A 26,622-nucleotide genomic window follows, 5' to 3' on the forward strand; every position below is an offset into this window, starting at 1 on the left:
GGTGAATGCGGAAGTGATGTAATACAATCACTATACAGTCAATACAATCAATACAGCCGCGAACGAGCACATATAGGCGATCGGCGGGCTATGGACCCGCTGATCGCCTATATGTGTAACACCCGGTAACGGGTGTGTGCACTGATCGGGTCTTTTCTGCCCGTGCGTGCCCGCTAGGGGGCGCGCGCGAGCAGAAAAAAATTGCCGTCTGGAGACGGCAACCCGCAGATGCAGCAGTGCCGTCCGTCCGTTTTTTTACTACGGGCGGACGGCAAGAGGTTAAGCATTGATCATTCTGCTACACGACTGGTGTATACTGTATGTGCATTAAAAAAAAAGAAAAATCTAAAAACCCAGATAAAGGTGTCTTGCAATAGAACTGTAGAGGTGCACAATCAACAGTATCTTTTATGGAAGGGATTGGGGGAAGGGAGAGCCTACATTCTAAGGATAACAGACTAATTGTGCACACGGTTATAGGAATATGGTGGCTGTTCCCTAGAGTGTGCTTTGTCTGGTTTTATTTGTCACCTCTCCTTCCTGCGGCTTCTGAAAGGCTCTTCAGCATTCAACACTTCTGGGTTTGTAGGAGGCCTTTGTCCCCTGCCACATGCTGTGATTCCAGCCTCCAACCCCTACATCCCTGCTGAGTTCTGTAGTCCACATTTTTGTTTTAACTTTATAAGATCGCTTTATCCTTTTTTAAGCGGGCTGCAGGGACCCGTAAGAATAAAGTAAATTACAAGTTGTACCTCTTTCACAGGAATTTTATAGACTGGGGCCTCTGGGAAAACAAAATATGGACTTTATATTGCAATAAATAAGAGGTCAATCCGGTCTTCACTTCAGCTCCCTCTAGTGGTGGCCCAGAGCAGCTGCTACAGGAAGAAACGATGTAAACAGACTGCTTTACAGTGTATTTCCACTTTTGCAGTCAAATTTGAGAAAACCCCTCTATATGTTTGTTATGTGTTCTCATTCACACAGCATAACTAAAAATAGTTCTAACCTTTCAGATGTTTTGTTGTAGCAGGGAACATGGCTGAATTGCATTTTTTCTGAGCACCTACACAGTGATCTGCCCATATAGAAAGACATAGGATTGACATTTGTCGATTGCGTTTCTCTCATTAAACTGATATTAAACCTTCATCTTTTGTTCTTTTTAAGATTAGGAGGCCCACACTTACATGAATTCACTGTTCTGCTTTAAAGTTTATTTATTTCCTCATCCTCTAGTTAGTCCTCAAACCCCTACCCCCCATGGCCTGTTTAGGGGTACCTATCAGGCACGGAATGGAACAGCATGCACACCCAACCACAATCAGTACAGATACCAGTGATTGCTTAATCTCTAGTATAGCTGACCCATGGCTACTATGTGGCATGTGCAGCTAATCCCTAGCCAAGCTGAATGCAAGTAAATGATCTGGAACTGGGGTAGGCAAACTCGGGCCCTACAGCTGTGGCCAAACTACAAATCCCATGATACCCACCATGCATCTGCTTCTGGGAGTCATGTCTGCGACTGTCAGAGCCTTGCAATACCCAATGGGATTTGTAGTTGCACCACAGCTGGAAGGCTGTAGTTTGCCTACCCCTGCACTAGAGGCACATAAATAGAAGCGTCCTTAAAAACAAACTGTAAATTAAAGTTAATAGATTTTAAATGCATAACATTGATATGGTGGCAAGTAATGTACAAGGAATCAAATATATTTATTATTTACAAAAAAAAAAATAGTTGAGGTAATTTGGTCCTATGAAGTCTGATGCTTTCCGTATTTATAAATCTAAAAAGGCAGTTATTGTAAAAGCTTCCTCGCTATAATAGTGATTCGCTGTGCACGTCACTGACAGACTAGCTGTAACATCTCCTCTGTATCCAAGATCTTTTCACGAGGCTTTCCTACTTCCGCACCACGGGCCGTCTCTACTGCATCTATCTTCTCCCAGTCAGAGAAAGACACGGGCTGGATACCTGTAAAGAGAGAAAAGTTCCTTCATAGTTCTTTATTTTACTTTTGTACAAAACGTAAAAAATATGCTAAGAAAGGAAAAAAGAAACATAAAAGAAACAAAAGTGAGAGGAAGGTAGATGTCACAGCAATCGGGGAGAAGTGCCGGTATATTTTTACAGCAACTAAACTGAAAAATTCAGTAAATTCATCTGTAGGCTTATGTCAACTCAAACAATTTCTTATAGTAAAGTGAACCTGGGTTCATGCAGGGCAAATCAACAGTTCCATCTTAATGGACAAGTATTGGGAGAGTGAAATGCACTCTTCCCAATACTTAGAGCCGGTATGAGACACTGCAATTGTCACACGCTAGCTCTAAAGATCGAGAGCTGAGTGAACACAAACCACTGATCGCTGTTTTCTCCCTGCAAATAGCGGTGACTATCAGTCACTGCTCCCTGCAGAGATTACCTCCTTTACTCTCCGTTCTTCCAGTGTTCTTTGGAGAGACAGAAAGGGGAGGGGGCGGGCAAAGCTGACTCTATAGAGACACAGCCAGCTGTCAATCAAGCGGCAGGTTAACACTGACAACATTGTTGGGATCCTTCTCGGCTGCAGTGGGCAATAGCCCACTATATTCTAAGTTTGGGAAAAAGGAGGACATTACCCCGTTTCCCCAAAAATAAGACCTACCTCGAAAATAAGACCTAGTTGTGACCATTCCCGGGGCCAGTGGTGGCATACGGGGCAACTTGAAGAGCCGTGGGAGAGAATCAGCGGTGTCAACTAAGCCAACCCTAGAGGAAGCGAGGCGGCAGTGAAGGGAGCAGAGCCGCATAAGCCGATGCTTCCTCTATAGTGCCCACTCCTGTCACAGGCGGAGTGATACTTTTGCGGAGTGTATCACTCCGCCTGTGGAGTGATACTCCGCCTGTGAGGAATCGATAGTGAAAGCGCGTTTCGCTCATTCTGGCCAGCGATTGGTTACCAAATTGCTCTCGGAAATGTACGACACCCCTGATCACCCTATTCTTAACTTTGCCACTCACTCCTGTCTTGTAAGTCTTCTACTGGTAATACGTGTGGATTGTTGTACATTAAAAAAAAATAAGACCTACCCCGAAAATAAGACCTAGTGCGTTTTTTTGAGCCAAAAAAATATAAGACAGTGTCTTATTTTCGGGGAAACACGGTAGTAAATGTCCTCCTGTGATCCAAAAGAGAACTAAAAAAAAGGTTTGGCTATAGTTCTCTTTTAAAGCTAACTACCAGCTAGCTAACTACGCATACTTTACTTTTTCACAGCATTGTTCGGCTGATTGGAGTTATAAATAGAAGTCCTATATAAGCTCTAAGTTAGGATTTTCACAGGGCTGATTACTCCTCCACCCCCGTGTAACAGCTATGAGTGCCTGAGTGGCCATTTGTCAAGCACAAGTGCTGTCACATAAGAAGGGGAATTTATTACATATTCCCCAATACCTGGAGGTACCAGATATTTTTTATCTTCGCTCTAGGCAGTGAACTAGCTGTGGTTGTAAGAAGGGAAGGCGAGCTGCAGCAGGGGCTGTCATGAAAAAGGTTAAAAAAAATCAGTACCCTTGCTGCAATACATGCAAAATGTTATCATATTCGGTTTCTTTAAACATGCTACAACTGTTAAAGGCATAGTCTTTAAAAAAATAAATAAAACACATTAAATAAAAGAAAAAAAAAATAGCTTTATTGATTTTTTTGCACTGCAGCCTGCAAAGCATTGCAACAGCGATCAGTGGGTCCATGAGTGCAATGCTCTGGCTCCTGCAGACTCTTTCTCCAGCCCCTGTCCATACTGAGGTAAGGACCTTCAGTTGAAGTAACGGGAGGAAGTGTCAATGAACTAAAAGTGCCGTGACGTCACTGCACTTGTACTCCATTGGGAATTACAAGTCCCACTGTTGAGCTGGTGATGAGACTTGTACTCTCTCCATTTACAGCTCCTGGCAAAGAATCTGAATGGATGACATAGCTGTGCATGGCTCCACACCAATTTCAAACATATATGGAATCACAGTGAGCTAACATCCTGTGGAGGAACACCTCTGCCTTATGTAAAGTAAATGTGCTCTGTAGTCCAGCAGAGCAGAACCAGACAGGGTTGATCACAGTGCAACTAGGAAATCAATGCAGCAAAGGCACCATGTTTGGAAGGTATGGAACCATAAGATCCCTAAAACAGCTGGTTTGGTGTTGCCCAAAGCTGGTCTGTTACTGGAAATTAGTCACATTGATCTTGAATTCAGTATTCACAGTTTCATTTACGAATCCTCCACTCACCTGCATTCTGGGATCATTTGACTCATCCCCACTGAACTCCAATACCACTACTGCTCTATCTAGAACACCTTTTGACGCAACCAAAATGATGGTTCTAAAATGGATCTCTGATGTCCCACCATCTGTAGAGGCATGGATCTTGCAACTCGATAGGCTATTTGCCTTCAAGAAACTTGCTTATCAACATCAAGGTATCTTTAAAAAATACTTGTTATGTAATAGCTGCTTGAACTATAGGGCTGGTTCACCAACTGTATTATTCTTTATTCCCCAGTTTACTATTTAAATACCTATATGCTTGACAACAGGTCTCTGTAATATATCTTTATAACATCCTTATACTATCTATGTACCCTGTAACTGTATGACTTTTACACATCAAAGAATACTGTATTGATTGGCAACCTGCCCTTAGTGTGCGAGTAACACAGAGGATTGTTCTCTTCTTTGCACCGAATGTGATGACTCTGTTCTTATTTTCTCAGTTTTTGTTTATATATGCAGAACTCTTTAAAAAAAATCTGAATAAAATAAAATTATACCTGCCATAGAACAAATATGGAAGCTACAATTGCTCACTGTTCTAACCATCCCCTATTCTATTCAAGAAAAATTTTTTTTTTTACTTTAGATAAATTGTAGGAGAAAAGAAAACACAAGCAGAAATTGAGAGCCACAAACATAAGCGTTGTTCTATATTTATTCTACATACCTCTGAGAAGAAGAAGCTCACTGATCGCAGAGGCTCCAAGTCGGGTCCCTGAACAGTCCAAAGCACCCGATTTTATGTCCTCCAACAAAGACTGTGCTGTGTCAAAACTGTCATTCATTGTTGTAGCGATGACACCGGTTGGACCTCTCTTCACCCAGCCACTGCAGTAAAGTCCTGCCAAAACAGATCACGTAACCAGCCAGAACACATGACACCATGGTACCAAAAGGGATATATAAAAACACAAACCTGGAGCACCCTGCACTCTGCCCAAGCTGTTTGGGATGATCCCATTCTTATGGAGGAAAGGAACACTTGGAGAGATCGGAACACCTATGTATCCAATGCTGCTGAGAATTAACCCACAGGATATGTCCTCCGTTTCTCCTGTAGAAACAGCAACTGCGTTCTCCCCATTGCCCTAAGGAGCACAAATTGTAAAGTTAACTTCAACTTTCCACTTCATCGGAATCTTTAATAACAAAATATAACAGTAAAAATTGATGATGTATGTGGGGGCAAACAAAATATTTGGAATGATGGATGCACTATGTTGCAGGGCCAGGGGGGAAAAGGATGGAAGGGAGCAAACAAGCTGTTTACTTTGCAAGGGAATATTCCCAAAATGTAGTGAATGAGGTAAAGCTTTGCTGATTTCCATCATCCAATAATGTGCAAGCTAAACAAAATAATTTTTTTTTTTCTTGCACACAAATTCTTTGCAATTTTTACCACATTCCCTCAGCTAAAGAAAACATCATTTAAAAGTAAAAATTCCCTTGCAAAGTGAACAGCCTATTTGCCTTTAAATAAATCAACCCCCAAAAAGTCCTCCATATATGTACAGAGAGGGGACTCATACTGGAAAGGTGATGTACCATATCAACATACCCATCAACACAGCAGTATAGAGCAACAGGCATGAGCTCTAACTGTTGCAAAACTGAAGGATCAGTTAAGATTGTGTCAGGAGCTTCAAACATATCCTTAGTCTTAGCCCTCAAGGTCTGGCAAATGGCCGCGATAGCAATGGCAGGTTGTAGATGTCGTCAGGTCCAAAAGAAGGAATGCTGCAAGCTTCTCATGAGCCATTAGTGGAGCAAGAGCTGGAAAGGCCTCCCATGCTGCACCACCCGGCTGCATAAGCAAGAGAAGTTAGGTGACCCTTGCGGGGAGTCGAGTGCTTCTACTCAGACCAAAAGTGGGGGAGGCAGAGGAACAGCATGCACATATAAAAAAGTGTGACGGCTGCAAAGTTCTTGTGACATAGATTGTTTTCTGGCATTGGACTTCAAGCTTCAGCCACATCGCGAGGGGAATCGCGAGGGACTAACAGCACACTCCTAGACGCTTGTGACACAGTAAAGACTGTTGCAGCGGCAGCCCCATAGAATGCTTGTGACACAGAAGTACTGCAAGCATTAACCCTAAATAGATAAACTTAGGAGGCAGAGTACACATGCCAGGCACCCTAGAAAAAATGGACTTAAAGCAGCAATGATAGCGCCCTGTGGATAACAGACACCTTCCAGACAGTCTTCATCCCTGCGGTGGGCATACTCCAAAGGAGTCTTCAGGGACAGTCTTACCCTGGAGGTGTATCAAGGCTCTGCCGTTTTTCAGACCTGCTAATGAAACGCGGGCAAAACCAAGCAGAGCCCAGTGCCCTAGTTTTACCTTACAGGTCAGTCCTGCATCTCCCTCATAGTGGGGTCCAGGTGCGACCTCGGAGGCAACGCCCAAGGATCAGTAGAATCCGAAAACTACAAAAGGGAGCTCTCTTGGTTCTACAGTGAACAAAAAAGCTTGATAACAAGTGAAAAATGGTTGGCGCTTTCCTTTGAAGAGACAAGACTCTCCTAGGACACTACCAAGAAACTGAAGCATGATGGGAGGGGTTATGCTGGCCAACAGTTTTTTGTTACCATTATTAAAGTCTCCTGTAGGTGGCAATACAACGCATATGTGTCAGAATTCCTTTTGACTTGTGTCCCTTAACAAATGATTCAGAAATAAGGTTTCTGCCTGTGTTCAAAGTAAGTTGTACAGGATGTTTGTGTCACAGATTGCCGTGTTCCTGGGGCACAACAGCACTTCATATACATATATACAGGCATTTTACAATAGCTTGTAGACCAGATTACATTAAAATAATTATCCACACCTCAAGTCTTGTGACAGACAACCTAACACCAGCAGCCCTTTTTCCATCTTCACTCGGCAAAACAGTCACAGGACTCCGGAGAAAGCGCAGGCCCCATTCCCGATCACTTTGGGATCTTCGCATAGCCTCTTTCTCTCCAGGTTTCTCCAATGCTGTCTTCATTAGTAGCTCTGTAAGACGTTTTCTGGGCCGAGGGAGATCTAAGGTAATAGAATGTTAGCAGAGCATGATGCAGCAGAAGTAATTATCACCATACACAATGTGGTTTTTGTTACAATGTAACTGCTCAAACAGATTTTTAAGCATGCTTGATAATATCGGTAGGGCAGGTTAAGAACAGCAGTGAGCGGGAAGGGCTGAAATGTTTGTGGATACCTGATAATCGCACATAACTATATGGACAGAGGTATGTGACACACCACCAAATTTTTGAGCTCAGGTGTTTCCAGAGGAGGCTAAATTATACAAAGTGATTTAAAACAATTCTGGCTCCAGTTTTGGGAACACCATTTTAACATTTGTTTGAACATGACTGAGTCTCCATGCACAAAGCCAGCTCAATAAAGACATGGTTTGACTAGTGTGATCTGGAGGAACTCTAGTGGTCTACACAGAGCTCCAAACACAACTCTTTTGAACACCTTTGGGATGAATTGGAATGCTGATTGAGAGTTAGGTTTCCAACAATTAGTATGTGACCTTACAAATACTCTTTTGGCTGAATAAGTACAGATTCTCACAATCTCCAAACTCTTATGGAAAACCTTCTCAGAAGAATGGAGGCTGGTATAGCTCCAAAGCTCTACATCAATGCTAATGGATTGGAAATATGATGTCCAGCAAGTTCATATAGGTGTGGGGTCAGTTGTCCACAAACTGCTGGTCATATAGTTTATTTAAAAATCCAAAACTTATTTTAGTTTTGGATAACGATAACGTAGGAGATAGATTTTCGGCTGTATCCCACTGGAGAGATTTCTCCTAATTTCCTGTACCGGAGACACAACAGGAAGAGAGAAGAAATATCCACTAAGCAAAAGGCAAAATCCCCTTAGACAGTTGTCACTGAAACAAGTGTTCCCATTGGAAGATCTCCCCTCTATTCTTGTAAAATGTGGGATTTTACCTCACATTCTGTACTTCTGGACAAAGATAGGGTGACTCTCCAAAGATAGCGAAAAAAGTGTCGGGTTAACCTCTTGCCGTCCGCCCGTAGTAAAAAAATGGACGGACGGCACTGCTGCATTGGCGGGTTGCCGTCTCCAGACGGCAATTTTTTTCTGCTCGCGCGCGCCCCCTAGCGGGCACGCACGGGCAGAAAAGACCCGACCATTGCACACACCTGTTACCGGGTGTTTCACAAATAGGCGATCAGCGGGTCCATAGCCGGCCGATCGCCTATATGTGCTCGTTCGCGTCCATATAAAAAAGTAAAATAAAAGTCACATATAAAAAAAGGGGGAAAAACCCCCCCAAAATGTTTAACTCCCCCACCCCCACGTTTACACGCCTATAAACGTAAATACGCGTCCGGTGCCCCAGCGCGCAAAAATTACAATTGCGCTACACGTTACATATCGCCGCAAACGTCGCAGTGAGAATCTCCCACACCCACTCCATCCAAAACTAAAATAAAAGGTTTTAGCCTTAGAAACACTTTAATGACCAACCGCTCAGTGTCTGCAACCCCCCTCTGTCAATCCCTGCACAGGCTTCCACTCACCCAGAGGATAAAATCCAAAATGTTAACAGTCACTTATAAAGCCATCCACAACTCTGCCCCTGGCTATATCTCAAACCTTGTCTCAAAATATCACCCTAACCCTCCACAGTAATAATAATAATGACCAGACATCAGATCTTGTAGTTTCGAAGAACAGAAACAAAGGCAAATTTAACATGAACACCCCCATAAACATAAAACTGATATACCTTTACCAAGTAATGTGTCACACAGCATAGACTTGTTTTAAAAAATTGAAGAGTACTCCCTAAAAAGGACAGAGCACCCTATAGTGATGTTCAAAAAGCAGAACATCTACAAGTGGAACAAACACCTAGCTGATCAACACTCCTTACCCTTTATAAAGTCCCCAACATTCTGATAATCAGAAGGATCAGTTACAGGACGGGTATTCGGCAGATGAATCATCTCACGCAACTCCTAAAAGATAAAGTCCAATAAATAAGTTTGTACTTTACTTACTATTAGATGTTATTGATTGCAAAGATTTACTTATAGAGCAGGAAGATCAGACTGGTGTGACTGGGCCACATGTGGCCCTCTGCCAATTTAGGGAATTAAACTGAATGAGGCACCATCTGTTCTCTAGGTGATAAAGGCTACACTTCCTTATGATATTTTACAGATGAATTCCTGAAATACAAATCCTACCAATACTTTTTATTAGTTTTGGACACAGTGAAGAAAAAAAAAAAAGAACCTGTCGGGTTTTTATATGCAGATTTTTGAGAGAGGATTTGTCAATCGTTCTCATCTTTAAAATGTCAAATGTTCTTGGAGTGGCTGCTCCCACAAAATACTAAGGGCCCCCCTGACCAGGGTAGGGGGTCCCAAGTGGAACGGAATGTAGAACAAAACGTATCTGATAGTAGAGTCCAATATGTTATTTCTTCCTAAAAAGTGAATAAAATGTATTATATTAATTTTTACAAAGAAAATACCGTATTGGAATCTGCTATCAGCCGTGGCACCTCCATTTTGTTCCACATTTGGGTTTAATATATGCAGACTGTATCCCAAATGTGGAGGTTTCTCTTCACTTTGTCAAGACATGAAGAAAGAAGAAGAAACATTTTGTGCAGTAAAATAAGGGTTAGAACCTCTATCAAGTTACTGAATGCGTCTTCCTTCCCAGCAACAACCACTCCCCCCATTTCTTGCCCTGCTACAGCTAGCAGCAGTCATATTCAACTGGACATGTTCTGTAACATCAAAGCCATTTCAAAATTAGAACAAAAACAAATATTCTCCTACGCTCTTTACTTCGCCATCACAAAAATACGTAATTAAATGGTTTCATCATTTCTCTTAAATGTTTTTGTTGCATAGATTTCCAAATACATGCGACATTTCACCACTGGTCCAAATGGCTTCCTTAATTCAAATGAGTGCTAGGAACATACCAAGCATTTATAGCCACATGGGTTTCCCAGACACCTTACTCCATTTACCAGGGTCCCAATGCAAGCTCCCGGCTGGTTGCATTGACTTACCGTGTCTTTCCTCTTCCCCCCGCCGAAGATCCGTACTGCGCATGCGCCCGCCCGAGAACCTTCAAATCTTCAGACAGGAGTAAGCGCCGGAGACACATGTAAGATTTAACCTTTTTGGTAACTTTTTTAATGTTTTTGCATATATTTACTGCTTGCTAGCAGTAGACAAATGCAAATAGCTCAGAGGGTTTAATTATCCTTTAACCCCTTCATGACTGAGCTAGTTTTTAGTTTCTGTTCGTAAATTACTGACACACTTTTGACATTTTTGCTGTGTGATTCTTCCACGTCAGTAATATACTTTCTTACAAAGTGCACCCACACATATTATATATTGTTTTTTAGAGGACAGATAGGGCTACATATGTATATCACATATGTGTGTCTAACGCCTCACTTAGGACAAATAAAATATAAGAAAAGAGGGAAAAACGTAAAAAAAACACTTTTTTCCCAGTTTTGATTTGTAGTATTTTTTTTAACAAAACCAGCACAGCTAAAAAAAAAAATGCAATAAATACATTCATTTGTCCCTTTTTTAAATTTTTTTACACTTTTAACAATTTTTTTTTTTTACACTTTTTACTATTTTTTTTTTTTTTAAAGATTAAAGTTTATTAGACAAAAAAAGTCTTGTCTTAAATTTAATGAGTAAAGCAGAAGAGATGGGGGGAGAAAGGGGAAGAAAAAAAGGGGGGTAGGGCAGGGGGGTGAGTGTAGAGGGGGATATTAGGTAGGCGGGAGCACGTCTGGGAGGCAGCAAGTCCCACCGAGTACCAAGAGGTCCGGGCAAAGTTGGCAGGACTGGGAAGGATATTGTGGACAGTATTAGGCTAGGCATGTGTCTGCTTGTAGGATCCACGGCGTCCAGATGGCAACGAATTGGGGGTATCGGTCATATAATTGCGCAGTCAGTTCTTCCATATGCATGATCTTATTAAGTTCCGTGACCCATTCTTTGGTTGATGGCACAATATTAGTGTTCCAATGTCTGGGGATGAGGATCCTGGCTGCAGTAAGGAAGTATCGCAGAAGGTCTTTTTTAATGGATTTAAAAGATCCTGGGAGAATATAGAGAGGAGCGCAACCTGAGGGGTACGTGGTGGGTCGCTTGCCATCACCTTGTGATATATGTCGAACACTGTGGTCCAGAAGGGTCGTAATTTGACGTAGTCCCACCAGACATGCAGCATAGTCCCCACTGCCGAATTGCAACGCCAGCAAGTGTCAGGAATGGTAGAGGAAAATTTGTGAAGAAGATGCGGGCTTCTATACCATCTGGTAAGCAATTTGTAGCTGCATTCCTCAGTGGAGCTGGACATAGAAAGTTTGTGGGTCAGAGAATAGGCTTTAAGTTTGTCGTGCTCAGAGAAGGAGCAGCCAAGGTCCCTCTCCCATGCCTGCATGAAAGGTGGGACAGCGTCAGTTGTGAGGGTCAAAATCAGTTTGTATAGGGTAGATATCGTGCGTAGGGGACCCGAGGGTTGGGCGCAGATGGATTCGAAGGCCGTGAGGGTTCTGTGTGGGTCGGAGCGTTTGCAGATCGAAAGGTAGAAGTATCTAAGTTAGAAGTAACTCAACCAGTTACCAGGCCGTTTTTCATCAGGAGCGGAGAGTGATATCAGGGGTTTCAGACCAGTGGGGGGTGAGGGCTGATGATAAGTATGCGTGGGAGCTAGTGGACCAGTGGAGGAAGGAGGGTCCAGAACATCCCGGTGGGAAGTTAGGGTTGAGCAAGATAGGGGTCATAGGGCCATCATGTGTTGATATGTGTTTGTGTTTGACCAACCCGTCCCAAACAGAGAGAAGAGGGGGCACCGCAAATGGCAGATAAAGTTGCCGGGGTCTAGTTGACGGGGTGATCCAGCAGAGGGAATAGATCGGCAATGACAATAACGAAAATTCCAACTGGACCCAATCCTTATGGGATGAGTTGTAAATTGCATCTAAAATTCTCGTTAAGTGTGAAGCCATGTAGTAGTATTCAATGTGCGGTAGTCCAACACCTCCATCATGCTTGGGACGAGTAAGAATGTCATATCTAACACGCGGTCTTCTACCTTTCCAAATATAGTGGATTAAACCTAGCTTAAGAGAGCAGAAAAAGGATTTAGGTACATCTATGGGGACGGTCTGGAACACAATATCTTACCATAAAGTGAGCATCTGAGGAAACGCCCGAACTCGTCCACCAGTGTGTCCGTAACCTCCACTGGGAGGGAGTTATGGAGGCCTATGGCCACTCCTCTGGTTTAACGGTCAGGATTATTGCTGGTGTACCATGTACGGTAATATTTAGTGGGGAGATTAGGAACCGCGCTGGATTTAAAACGTGTTTCCTGAAGGAAGAGAACTTGAGAGTGTTGTTTATGGAGATGATATAATAATTGGGATCTTTTGGATGGGCTATTAAATCCCTGTACATTCAGGGAACAAAAGGTCAGTGACGCCATGGCGTTGGTAAGGTCGGGCAAAAGCAGAAAGACAAGTGAGACTGCATGCTCCCAGACATGCTCCAGGAAGGGGACGAGGGAGAGGAGGGTAAAAGCAGGGGGGCTATTAGTGGGAGAGAAGGGCAGAGAAGGAGAGCAGGTAGAGAGGGAAAAGAAAAAAGTAAACAATACAATCGTATTACAACTAACATAAGGGAGAAATCCCTAAACATGCGCACCGCGAGTCCCAAAATCCAGGGATGGTCACGGTGAACAGAACCTATGGGGGTAAACATAGTTGAGTGTCCTCGTCGACCCGAGTCGTGTCGGATCACACCAGGACAGTGTGAGTAAGGAGGAGGAACCGATACACATATAATCAAATCAAAAAAGGATCTAACAAGCAATGTAGCCTACCATCACGCATTGGGGAAACAGCAAGTGCATTTATCAAGAACAATGTTAACCCTATGTGGGAAAAAGTGATTGGAGGGAAAAACCTGTGTCCACCTGAAGGAGGGTCGCGGGTCACCACTGAGTCCAGTAGGCGGTATCCGGTGTGCAGACTCAGCGTGGGTTGAGGTATGCAGAAGAATGACCCACGGCATAAAACAAGTCGCTGGCAGGGACATCAGTCATCCTCCCGGAGGGCATCAGGGAGATGGTAGAAGGTACGACAGCTGTAACGGTAAAAACAAATCAGACCATATGGTGGATAGCGACAGCTGCGTCTGACAACAGATCGCCTGTGTTCCTGGGAAGGGGCAACAGCGCATCAGAGAGTCCTGCAAGTGATACCCGGTGTGCAGTCTCGGTGGAAGCCGAGGTGTGTAGTAGGATGATCCAGGTCAAGGGAGAAGTCTATGACAGGCACACCAGGCATCATCTGATAAGGCAACTGATGCGAGGTAGAATACGAAGGCAGACTACAATCCAGGGTGTGGTATATCTGGTCGCAGGTAAGATCCAAGGATGTGGTGTAGTCACCTGTAGGTAAATCAAGGAGGGGAAGAGGAAGATGTGGGTCTACGGTCTCCGCGGGACCTCGGGGCGACCGTTTCCCAATCCAGGGTGGGTGGCGAGAATGGCTGGAGGTGGAGACCCGGGTCCGGCCATTGACCCAGGGTGGGCGCCGTGATTCCCATGGCTGCACTAAAGCTCTCCACGTCTGAGAGTGAGCGGAGGGTATGGAAGCGTCCGTTATGTTTAGCCGTGAGACTAAAAGGATATCCCCAGCGCTAGGATATATTGGCTTCTTGTAGTACTTTGGTCAAGGGGCGTAGGGCCCTACGCTTGGCTAGGGTGCGCCTGGAGAGGTCCGGGAACAGAGATATGTGGGCGCCATCGAAATCCAGGGACCCGATAGATTGGGCTTTAGTCAGGATTTCAGATTTTAGGCCAAAGAAAAGTACTCTGCAGAGTACATCCGTGGTTGTGTGTTGTTGGGCCTCCGGAATCCTGGGGTGCGATGGACTCTATCAATTTCGATATGGTCAGTCACTGGTTTATTTAGGATAGTATTGAAGATCCCTATCACGGATGCTAGGAGGTCGGAGTCACCCGTAGCTTCAGGGAGGCCGCGTATCCTGATGTTATTGCGGCGGCTACGGTCCTCCAGGTCATCTAGGTGAGTATACAGGTCAGCAATGTGGGAATGTTGAGCAATGACCACTGAACGGAGCTCCTCCACTGCAGATGTAATGGGGGGGAGAGTGGATTCCATAACATCCAGGCGGGAGTGGAAGGACTGTAGGCCCTCACGGATCTCTCTCATGTCGGCCTTATGGGCGGATTCCAGTTTGGCAAAGAGGGCCTCAATGTCACTTTTAGTGGGTAGTAATTGGAGGCACCCCTTGAGAGCAGGGGGAAGCACATCCCCGTCCATGTCCTCATCTATGTCCGACCCAGGGGGGTCCCCTGGTGAGGATGTGTGGACTGATGGCAAAGACTCACGTGGCGATGAGGATGGAGCTCCACGAGGGGATCCGGCAGCCATCTTGGATTCCTATGCCGGGTCCGGAGGCCGCTGGAAGAACGGCGGTCTCGTGCCGGTTCTGCGGGTGTATTGCGGCCCATCAGGTGTCAGTTTGGCGGCGTGTATCGGTTCGGGTGAGATGTTTCTCGGGTCGGCTGCGGGAGCTCTCAGTAGACGCGTCTACACGGGTCCATCGGCAAGCCACGCCCCCTTTTACTATTTTTTTAAACTTAAAAATGTTATTTTATTTATTTAATTATATCAAGCAGTCATTGTGAATTAATCTCACTATTACTGCTTGATAAATTAATACATTTTTGGTTATTATCAGGCTGCTTTAAACTTCAGAACAGCCGATAATAAGTTAGTGACACTGATCCTGCAGAAGTTCAGGATTCAGCTGTCACTAGTTTTCTGATTGTTACAACATTGATCAGCAAACTGAACATTCTTATTTCAGGAATAGATACATTATGTATCTATTCCTGAAAGTGAAAGAAAAAAAAAAGCCAGTATAGCTTGAGAGAGATATCTCTCGATCTATACGAGCTGTCAGAATGCCCGCATGTGTGCCCGCTCTGCTTTGGCTCTCAGACAACCGATATTAAAGGTATCGGGTGTCTGAAAAAGGTTAACCCTTTCATTAATGGATGCCTCTAAACTGAGGGATACATTAATGAATGGTAACCGCTGATTCTCAGCGGTTACCAGCCTTCTAGTGCAGCAAATAACTCGTCACGTACAGTGTACGTGACAAGTCATTTGGTCCCTTTGTGGTGGGACGTACAGTGTACATCTCCCGTCACGAAGGGGTTAAAGTCAATAGGTTTCAAATGCTGGTGAAATCACTTACAATGGATGCTGCTCCTTGATGTTAAAAAGTTTTACTTTCCTGCAGAATCAGCTGGTCCGGATATCCTGTTCTACAGTGACTCCTTTCTCCAGCACAGTGCTATGCAGTCACCATTGTGTGTGCTAGTAAGCTGTAAGTGTCTACACAGACACAGCAAATCAAGCTACCCCCCTGGTCCCATCTCCTCCCTTCTCCAAGTTAGTAAATTAACAATTAGTGGAGTCTGCTCTTTTCCTTGTGATCTTGTACTGGACAGGAAGTTCAGGGAAGCTAAGCTGAGAGACTTGGAAGCAGCTGATTGTAAGTGTTTAGGCAAACATGAAAAGCAGTGCTTTGCTGGGCAATGTATATTTGTTTGATCTAGATTCCTTATTGAAAAAAGTTTGTGAGTGTATTACTAATTTAAAGAGGAACTTCAGGATTTTTTTCAAATTTACCATTGCAGTGCGACTACCCCAGCACTGCAATGGTTAAGTGCTTTTTTTTATCTAGGGTCCAAAATAAAGTTATATTCACCCGATCCTCCGTTCCGCCTGGCTACTAGACTGGTACCCATAGCCTCTTCTCCTCCAGGCTCCGGTGGTCTAAGAACCCGAAATGTCATCATGTCTAATGCAGGTCCATTAGATGTGAGGATGGCAAGGGACATACCACAGCCGAAGCGAAGGGAAAGAGTGGTGAGCCCTGACTGATGCAGGACCAAAGATCAGGTGAGTGTATCTTCTTTATTTGCGCCCTTAGACCAAAATGAGCAGTTACCCCTTGCAGTGTGGGAGTAGCTCAACTGCAAGGGTTCATTTTAAAAAAACAAAAACTGGCGTTCTTGTTGAAGTGTGATAAAACACACTGCAAGAACATCTGCTACGAGTACTACGAGTCATTCGTGTTCATACTATCCTCATGTCCCTAGTGAAAAAATCTAAGAACATCTCTCTATCTATAAATAAAAAGGACCAACAGACAGGTGCTAGAAGCTGTAAATTCAAGCCAGATTTTACTTGACTAATCAACAATCTCATAGTTGTGGGGGCCCCGGAGCCACATGGCTGAATGAGGTGAATACATTTGATCAGATAGATAGGAAAACCTGTCAGTCACTATTGTTCCCCCCTGAAATAATTGTAACCAGCAGTATCAGTCCAGCATTGCTCACCTCTTATCCCCTATCTACATGAACAGAAATATTCTACTGAGCAGATGGTTCCTGTTCATGGACCCAACAGCTATTACTGTTGCCTGTAGGTGGTTGGATTGTGCATGCAGATCTAAATATTCATGTATGTATACTGGTATTACTGTAAAACATCCATATAAACATGACTGTAAACAACCCTCTGAAGTCACATAGGATTATAAGTCAATTATGTACTAAAGTGCACTGTTCAGGTTACATCAACAAATTATTGACAACTCTTTCCCTGTGTGGTTTATATACAGCACAATGTCATGGAAGCAGTCTAATGCATAATAATTAAAGCTAATGCATACATCCTATAGTTCCTACACAGGGACTATGCAGTTAATTGACCGCAAGAAATGTTTTCAAGATTTGCCAATGGAAAATCCAATAATTACATCTAGGCACGTTACTATTGCTATTAACAGTTTTAATGCAACATGGAATCATTAAACGTTTCCCCGCCGGCCGTTGTAATTAAACGGCCGCCCGGGAGCTTCTTGGATGTAAGCAGGCGTCTAAAAACATCCCGCTCGTGGTCCCCGCTGTTTAAATGATGGCTGTTTACATACAAGCGGTCCAGCAGCTGTAGAGCTGCTGGATCGCTTGTATAATGCGTGCTGGTGTGCGCCCCCCCCCCACGTCGCTGCCGATCCCGAGCTCCGCTGTGCCAGGTGCGGGCTGAGGACTCACAAGGCGTCCCTATCACCAGAGATCAGTGGGAGATCTTCCTTGATCACCTCCCTGTTCTCTGAATGCCGGGTCCTGAAGCTGGAGAGAAGCTGGTGAAGCAGAACTCTGCTTCATCAGCTTCTTTGGGGGTCCATAGGTGACGTTAGGGGTCTTAGAGACTCCTGATGTCTCCATAAAGGGGACTGGTCTGTGTAAACTGGCTATCATATGGGGGATCGTTAGTCCCCTATGTGATAACAATAAAGTTAAGTGGAAAAAAAAGGTTTTCCAAAAATTCAAGTTATAAAAATAATTGTAAAGTCAGATATAAAAAACAATTTTAATTTTTTTTAAAGTCGCTCTCATATACATACAAACATGAAGGGTGCGCCTACGTGCGAAAATGACGAGTGCGCCCATTGCGCCACACGTTACATATCACTGCGAACGTTAATCACGATTAACATTAAATTGATGAGCGGTAAAAGCTTTTAAAGCATCGCCTATGGCCAATTTTGGGTATTTTTTTTGCGATTTCATGGTCACACGCAATTTTAAAATGTGACATTTGGTTTCTATTTACCCGACGCAACCCCATCTTTTATATTTTAACCAAAAATATGAGTAGTAATAAACCGTTTGTTTTTTTCAAGATTTCCTGTACTTTTTTCTTATATAGTAAAAAATAAACCCCCCAGTGGTGATTAAATACCACCAAAATAAAGCTGTCTGTCCCCAAAAATGGTATAAAATTCATTTCAGTACAGCGTTGCATGATGGAATAAATGTGAAATGTATTCCGTATGTAAATAAATTATGAATGAAGTCAAAGTACTGCAGCGCTGAATACTGAAAAATGGCCTGGACAGGAAGGGGGTTTAACACCCTGGTCATGAAGTGGTTAAAAAAAGGACTATGGCATCAAATTTAAAAAATAAATGTGCTGCAGCACTTAATTATACTTACTGTATATCTACACTTACATTTTCTCTCAGTTCCCTTGAGTAGTCTCACAAATAACCTGTTCAGCCTGTAAAATTGCACCTAATGCAGCTTCCTGTGATCGGGTGTGAGAGATGCTGCACTAATCCTGAATTCAGAGCCCAATGTAGGCTGTGCTTGCTGTACAGCGAGACATCGCAGGGGGCGTGACTATCAGCATTGTCATCACCTGGCCACACCTAGTCCTGCCCACTGCTTTCTGAATTGACAGCTCTGTCTCTGCTACTTAAACCCTCCCACCGTGAGCTGCAGTGTCTTGGTTGGGAAGCATGTGAGACACCAATAGAGGATTTGGCTTCAGTTAGAGAAGGTAAAGGGAGTGTTTAATTTACTTCATGAGGCCTGTGCATCACATAGTAACTGGATCTGGGATTTGTTTAGCCTGTCATACAGGATCCTTTAGTTGAACTTTACTGGTTTACAATTAAAGATGTTTTGCTCTATAATAAAGCCCAAAAAAGACTGAGAATTTTGAAAATGCACCTTAATGGTAAATGCCACTTGCAAAGGTCCACGACGACCAACAAGCCAAACCTTCCTGATTCGACTGTTAGAAAGGCTGTCAAGGGCAGCCTGCGTGATATCCGTCTTCTATAAAATAACAAATATAGAAGTCAGGGATGAGACCAGTCACAATGCTGAGCAACTCAAGGGAGGCAATTAGGGCATCACTAACCTTTAATAGATCTATTGGTGACAGCAGGATTCTTGCGATGTCAAGTGCGACATTCCCATGTCCTAGGATGATGGCTGTGTCTGTGCTGAAGTCTGGAGACAACTATGACACAGAAAGGGTCATTTACATTTGGATAATCTGGTCCTTCTCACTCTAATCACTGTAAAGCCCAAGAAAATGCAATGTAGAATCTTAAACTAGCCTTCACCGAACAAACTGGGAATTTAACAGGTTTTAAAGGACATCAAAACCCAACCCACAAACAAAGATGTAATATATTGCATGTTAACTGTGCTTAGATGAAGTAGCTGAATTGGTTTCCTTTTTTTAGGATTTTTTTTTCACCTGTTGGTCCTGCCAATAACACCCTGTCCTATGGTCAGGGCCGAATTCCCCACAAGGCCACCAAGGCTCGCCCTCGGGGCGGCAGCGGCGTGTGGAATTCCCCGACGCCTGGAACATGTAGTTCCGGGCGCCAAGTTGCTTTCTACATTTAGTCCTGCTTTGGGAAGGCAGGACTAAATGTAGTGTGAGGATGCCGCATGTTCGTTTACAAGTGATCTCTGCGATGTCGCCGAGATCACTTGTAATAAGTGTGCAGCCTGTCCGTCTTCCACTCCACCTCCCGCACCTACCTCTCTCCTCGCTGGCTCCGCCCTCGGGACTCCTCCTGCCGCAGAGTCTCTCTCTCTTCACTGGTGGCCGATGCTGGGAGCAGAGCGACAGGGTTAAAACTAACCCTGCCGCTGCGAGTATACAGTGAGAGGGGAGAGTAGTCTTCCCCTCTCACCTGTCACACAGTGCTGTGCTAGAACTCCTGTCCTGGAGGTGACAGGGTCAATAAAGAGAACCGGTCACCTCCAAATGCTATCACACAGGGGCTTGTTATCTCCTGTGTAATAGCAATAAAGTTAAGTGAGAAAAAAAAATAATAATTAAATTTAAGAAACAAGGTAATTTTAAAAGTAAATAATAAAGAAAAAAATTATTAAAAAATAAGAAAATAATTATAAAAAATAAACAAGAAGATAAATTATAAAAAAAAAAGTAAACCATAAGATAAATAACATTTTAAAAAAAGTAAACAAATATAACAAATTCCTTTTATAGTATAGTTAACATACCAAAAGGAACAAAATAAGATACGTTCATTTTTAGGGTTTTATATACCCTTTAACCTTTATAATGTTCACATGTTCTACCCCAGGTGGCCAATCCAGCGTTCACACCTTCACACGTTCTAATAAAATACATGTCAGACCTAAAAATATACTAAAGCCTCCCAAAGGCAAACATTTTCTAAAAGAGATCTTACAGAATTAACATAATATCATAAATGTAGTTCTCATTGCCATAATACTCCTTCAGATTTTGCATGTAGCTTCAGCTGTCTATATATCTGGTTCATTTCAATGTGAAGGTAATCCCAGCTGACATATTTTTTCATATTATCCTCAGTTTGTGACAGGTTTACTTTACAATTGTGAACTTGGGAAATGATGAAAAATGAGGGTATGCAGACTTGTTAGCCTGGTTCTACAAAATTCATACCAGATTCTTATTTGAGGTAGGGGTCTTTTATGGCTTTAATGAAGGGATCCTACGCAAAAAAAAAAAAAGTTGGGATTCCCCTTTGCATCAGAGCAGGCTTGGACAGAGGCAATTTTTTTCCCTTTTCTGAATGGATACCACCCTCCCTGGATTAGTATCATTCCTTTCGATTGTGCTGCTGGTCAGCTCTCCTGCTCCATGGAAAGGAATGATGCTACGGGAAAATTTAGAGGCACCCCAGGGAGCCACAGCACCCTGGCTGAGAACGGATGCACTAGCCTGATCACCAGATCACTCTATCCTAGTTGCTGTCCTATACTAATGGGCATTTGGAAAAAGGAACATCTCATTTTAGTATTTATTACTTACATTCATGATAGCAGTGACTAGTGAATTAATGCCAGTGTGGTGCTGCAGAGAAAGGCAGGACCAGTACTTTATTTTTCTATTAATCATTATGAACATTTGTCTGTGATCAAAAAGATTTATTTATTTACAATAATTAATACTGAAACCAATATTTTTTGTTTTGGATAGTGTGAGGGGATAGAACCTATGTCAGGCTTTCTAATTCAGTCTGTATTCCCTTTAGAGCTGCAGCTAACGATTATTTTCAAAATCGATTAGTTAGCCGATTATTAAGTTCGATTAATCGGTTAATCGGATAAATAAAATACATTTTAAAAAATGGCTCCAGTGATGGACTACTAGTTTGTATTGAGGTTGTAGTCCATCACAGGAGCAAGCTTGGAGCGGTGGAAGTAAAAAAAATGGTGTGGTGTGCAATATAGTGAAATGGAAAGTGTAAAATTATACAGCAATGAATGCAGAATGGCAGCGGCTATAGAGGACTACAAATCCCAGCAATAGTACATTATACAGCACAATGCAGAATATCACCAGCTATAGAGGATTACAACAAATCCCAGAAATAGTACATTATAGCTGGCGGTATTCTGCATTGCGCTGTATAATGTACTGTTGCTGGGTTTTGAAGTCCTCTATAGCTAGTGGTATTCGGCATTGCACCACTGTATAATGTATTATTGCTGGGATTTGTAGTCCTCTATACAGCGCAGTGCAGAATATCACCAACTATAGAGGAGTACAACAAATCCCAGCAATACATTATACATACAGTGTATAATGTATTGCTGGGATTTGTATTCCTATGTATAATATACAGCACAATGTACCATCAGCTATAGAGGAATACAAATCCCAGCAATACATTATAGAGCACCATGTGGGTGGGGGGGGAGTGCAGGCTTACCTGAGCAGTCTTCCAGCAACTTGCTTCTGAGATCTGACCTGTCTATCGGCGGCTGTCATCCCCCCACACCTGCTCCTCCTTACTACATCTCCCCGCGTCCCTGTGCCAATCGTGGATGTGGGCGGGCGGTGAGTGTGAGGCGGGAAGGAGGTGCGGCGTGTAGAGCGTGGATGCGGGCGGGTCTGGCAGCGGGGAGCGTGAGTTGGGGAGGAGGGGCGGCGCGCAGCGTTTGTGGACCCGTGAACAGGGCCAACTGATCGGAAGCCGATTAATCGATTATTGAAAAAGTTGACAACTTTTTCAATAATCGATTATAATCGATTATGTCGATTAGTTGTTGCAGCCCTAATTCCCTTATGCTCCATCCTCTCTAGACATATCAGGAAGTTAGAGGCAATTGTGAGAAAGTTGTCACTGTGCAATGTGTGCTCATTGGAGGAATTCTCCAGGGAAACATTTGCCTCTCCTGCTCTGGTGACAATTATTTCACTGGGATGAATTTCCCTTTCCTTTCTCAGTGACAATGGCACTAGGACAAACAGAGAGGGTAAATCAACCTGGTGGGGAAACAGACAACAATAAAAGCCAACGGGGAAGAAAGTACTTCCTTCGATTTGCGAGCTGGAGCCATGGAAAACCTGATTCTTGTTGACAACCAATCAATCTGTCAAAGACAGGACTCACTTCTTCCAGAACGACAGAATGTTGCATGGCAGAAGTCTGGAGTGGAACTGGGCAAAGGGAGCTGCCTCTAAAGGCTACCATTAGCCCCAAGAATCTCATGCAAAAGCGGAGAATGGGACGACTTCTAGACTGGAGAGTTTGGACTTGAGACAGGTCAGTCTGAAGCTTGTTCTGTGGAAGACACAGTGGCAGGAGATATGTCCAGTATTGGACCCAGATACTCCAAGTGATGGGTCTGTTCCAGAGAGCAGTTCTGAAGGTTCAGGATACACCCAAACCACATAACATCAGCACAGTTAAGAGACACGTCCATTTGAGTCTTTGCCACTGTTCTCTTTACAAGAGGTTGTCTAAGTATACGTCTATGGGCAGGGCTAACACTGATGCCAGCAAATAGTGAACACCGAGGTGCAGACAAGAGGCCGAAGGGCAGGGCCATGAGCTGGTAGTGTATGCCCCATGGCAAAGTATAGGAATTGCTGATGCACTGGAAAGATGGGACCATAAAAGTGAACATCTTTGATGTCCACAAAAGTCAGAATGCCTCCAAATACCAGGGAGACTATGACAAATCTGGTGGATTCCATTGAGAATTTATGGACTCAAAAGAAAACATTCAGGACCATAAAATCCAAGATAGGGTGAATGTGGCTTGGTTGTGACTCCTTAGGGACTAGCACATTAGTCAAAAATTTAAATGGCTCAGAATCACACTCTGCATCCGATGGCTCGGAAGTCGTAGAGCTGGGTAAATCTTCTGGCCTCTACAATCAGAGTCAGCAAATAACTGGGTGATTCGGGTCATAAAATCTTGCATAACCGTGGTAAAAACTTTAGTGAGAGGGAAGAGCACCCAGCCACACCCAGAGCCAAGGATGGAAGAGACTTTAACGTTACAGGACAGCAAATGTCAGCAAGATCAAGAAGCATGCAGCAAGTAGGTACAGAGCAGTAAGACTCTGTTCACACCTAGGCGTATCGAATATGCGCATCTGTCGCGTGTTTCGTGACGCACGTCACCGCAATTCGCTGTAAAGAAACGCGCGACAAACGCACGTTTCCGGGGCTACTTGGCTGTATCCCAATGGAAACACGCGACAAAAACACTGCAAAGAAGCTCATGTACCTTTTCAGGCGTAGGCCGTTTTGTAGCGCGCTCAGACGGGCTGAAATATGGCAAGGTGTGAACCATACCCATAGAAAACAATGGGATTTTCATGTTTGAGCGTTTTGTAGAGCGTTCATAGAGCGTTGAACGCTCTACAAAACGTACAGGTGTGAACCAGGCCTTAGTAGAAACTGAACTGGGGGTACTTGGTACAGTGGGACTATTCCCCCCATATCCTAAAACAGACATGTTGCGGCCGCATGGGGGGTAATACAACATACTGGCTCAGGGTAAGAGGAGAGGCCTCAAGTGCTAACAAAACCTATACAGCTGTTAGCAGGTGACAGTCAGATGGCTGGAGGTGAAGACGGGCAGCAGGAATGAAAGGAGGATCAAAGTTCCACATGGCTCTTTGCAAACTGCAGTCAGCAGCAGTGAGGAGATGCTTCCTTGAAACTGTATGGTGAGAAAGAAAGTGAAGTGCTTGTGCAACACTACTCCCAACGGATGATGTCAGCACGGCGCCCCATAGCATTAACTCTTTTTTTAGGTGGAAATTGGGAATAATGGGGATTTATTGTATTCCTATATAGCTAGAAGTATTCTGCATTGCGCTGTATAGAGGACTACAAATCAAGGAATAGTACATTATACAGCGCAATGCGGAATACCACCAGCTATAGAGGAGTACAAATACCAGCAATAGTACATTATACAGCGCAATGCGGAATACCACCAGCTATAGAGAACTACAAAACTCAGCAATAGTACATTATACAGCGCAATGCAGAATACCGCCAGCTATAATGTACTATTGCTGGGATTTGTTGTATTCCTTTATAGCTGGCGGTTTTCTGCATTGTGCTGTATAATGTATTGCTGGGTTTTGTAGTCCTCTATAGTCGATGCCATTCTTCATCATTGCTGTATAATTTTACACTTTTCATTTCACTGTATTGCACACCACACTTTTTTTTTCTTTTTTACTTCCACCGCTCCAAGCTTGCTCCTGTGATGGAGTGCAATCTCAAGACAAACTAGTAGTCCCATCACTGGAGCCATTTTTAAAAATGTATTTTATTTTTTATCGATTAACCGATTAATCGAACGTAATAATCGGCTAACTAATCGATTTTGAAAATAATCATTAGCTGCAGCTCTAGTTTGCTCCAGTGGGTTCTGGATGCCATACTCCAAAAGCCAGGCTGAGAACAATCACACTGGACATCTGCAAACAGGGAGAAAACTCCAGCAGTGATATAGAAAACAGTCCTGACTGTAGAAGAAAAAAATAATAATAATAAAAATAAAAAAAAGCTAGCAAAATAATGGTCTTATCACATCAAAGCTAAAAGGCAAGAAGTCCATCCTCCTAGGACACTAGCAAAAAAAAACAGGAGGTGCTGATAGTAGCTGGGATTATCCTGGGCCAGCCTTGAGTTTTGTGTGTCCTGTAGAGAGCAACATAACCTGAAGGTTAAAGACTTTCTTTGTCGCTCAATGGAGGAGAAGGATATACAGTTTTGGGTTGAGATGCACTTTAAAGTCTAAATCAACCTTTTAAAAAAAAATGTTTTGCCGTAAAGGGGCCCCAGCAGCGTAAAAAACATTGTCCAGCATATAAAAATAAAGTTTACTTTATATGACATACCTGTAAGCCAAAGTCTGCTTCCCCAAAGCCTGTCCAAAATCTACCCTCCTGACAGATTTGCCCCGTACTGGCATAGAAGTTGGAACACGTTGCCCATGGAGTATGCTTCCAGCATAATAAAAATGAGAGGTCTCCCCCTGTCACTGCACTGCTAGTAATTTATACCAATAGGTAACCTGCAAATCTTTTGTCACGGTGCCCAGAAAATTACAAAAACATATAGACATATTGAAACATGCATACTAACACCCACACCTACATACACTCATGTGCATAATCTTACCTTCCATGCTGGCTGTACAGCCATAACATTTTTTACTTTGCTAATAATACTACATTTTCTGTTAGGGGCTCATTTATGCTTCTGACATAAAAGTAAACACATGCTTTGCCCATGCAGGGCAAAGTAAAAGTATCACTTTAATTGCGGCCCCACCAGTTACACATACTAATCTTCCTTTTACTCCCCCAACCCTCAGTGCAGGAAGAAAAGAGAGGAAACATTACACAGGCCTGAAGACTCTCCAACCATGTGACAGCTCTGGATACTTTAGCAGGCAATTTTTTAGCACTGGTACTATGTCAAAAGGAGTTAGGAGAATGCGTCATATGCTCCCTCATACCCAAAAGTACTAGCAGAATTCCTGGAGGCCCAGCTGCGCAAGGAAAGAAAAAGGAAGGAAGGTATGTACTGCTGGGGAGGGTACCATTAAAGTGAACCTATTTTCTGCTGCATTGGGTAAAGCACAGGTTCACTCTAACATGCATCTTTTTGTGTGCTTCTTCCTACATACAAAAGTCACATACTGCATGCTTTACATATGGTATCATTTGTTTTTATGGCAGATGCGCTTTCTGGAACATGCTGGCAAACTAAAGCAAACATGATTTCTTAAAAAAACACACATTGGTAATAACTGTACATCTTAAAACAATAGTAGAGTACTGTCCGTGTGCAGAAGTGTAAAAAGCCACGTTCTTTGCTGTCACTCACATGTCGGTTGTCTGGAAGGCCGTTGTACCAGCCTACAAAGTCCCTGGCAGAGTACACGCCTGGCAGCTCTTCTCCAGGAATCCCCAGCTGCCGCTTGTCTTCTGCCCCATAGCTCTGTCAGAGATAACGAAAGCTTAGTAGATAGAAAAAAAGCAAAACGTACAACTACCCACTGTCCTTCTCC

General features: G+C 43.4%; 1 protein-coding gene across 1 annotated transcript in view; it reads right to left on the minus strand.

Moving 5' to 3' along the window:
* Nucleotides 1-1,729: 1,729 nt before the first annotated feature.
* The window catches only part of FDXR (ferredoxin reductase), a 47,409-nt gene continuing 22,516 nt past the window's right edge, over nucleotides 1,730-26,622 (minus strand). The window contains exons 5-12 of the mRNA XM_018568584.1: nucleotides 26,439-26,552; nucleotides 19,178-19,279; nucleotides 18,985-19,092; nucleotides 9,233-9,317; nucleotides 7,154-7,353; nucleotides 5,239-5,410; nucleotides 4,990-5,163; nucleotides 1,730-1,981 (exon numbers count right to left, since the gene is read on the minus strand). Coding sequence (XP_018424086.1) covers nucleotides 1,851-1,981; nucleotides 4,990-5,163; nucleotides 5,239-5,410; nucleotides 7,154-7,353; nucleotides 9,233-9,317; nucleotides 18,985-19,092; nucleotides 19,178-19,279; nucleotides 26,439-26,552 — 1,086 coding nt within the window. The 3' untranslated portion in view covers nucleotides 1,730-1,850. The remainder of the gene's footprint in view (nucleotides 1,982-4,989; nucleotides 5,164-5,238; nucleotides 5,411-7,153; nucleotides 7,354-9,232; nucleotides 9,318-18,984; nucleotides 19,093-19,177; nucleotides 19,280-26,438; nucleotides 26,553-26,622) is intronic.

The sequence above is a fragment of the Nanorana parkeri genome, unplaced genomic scaffold (assembly GCF_000935625.1).
Source record: "Nanorana parkeri isolate BGI_ZX_2015 unplaced genomic scaffold, ASM93562v1 scaffold1214, whole genome shotgun sequence".
Lineage (NCBI taxonomy): Eukaryota > Metazoa > Chordata > Amphibia > Anura > Dicroglossidae > Nanorana > Nanorana parkeri.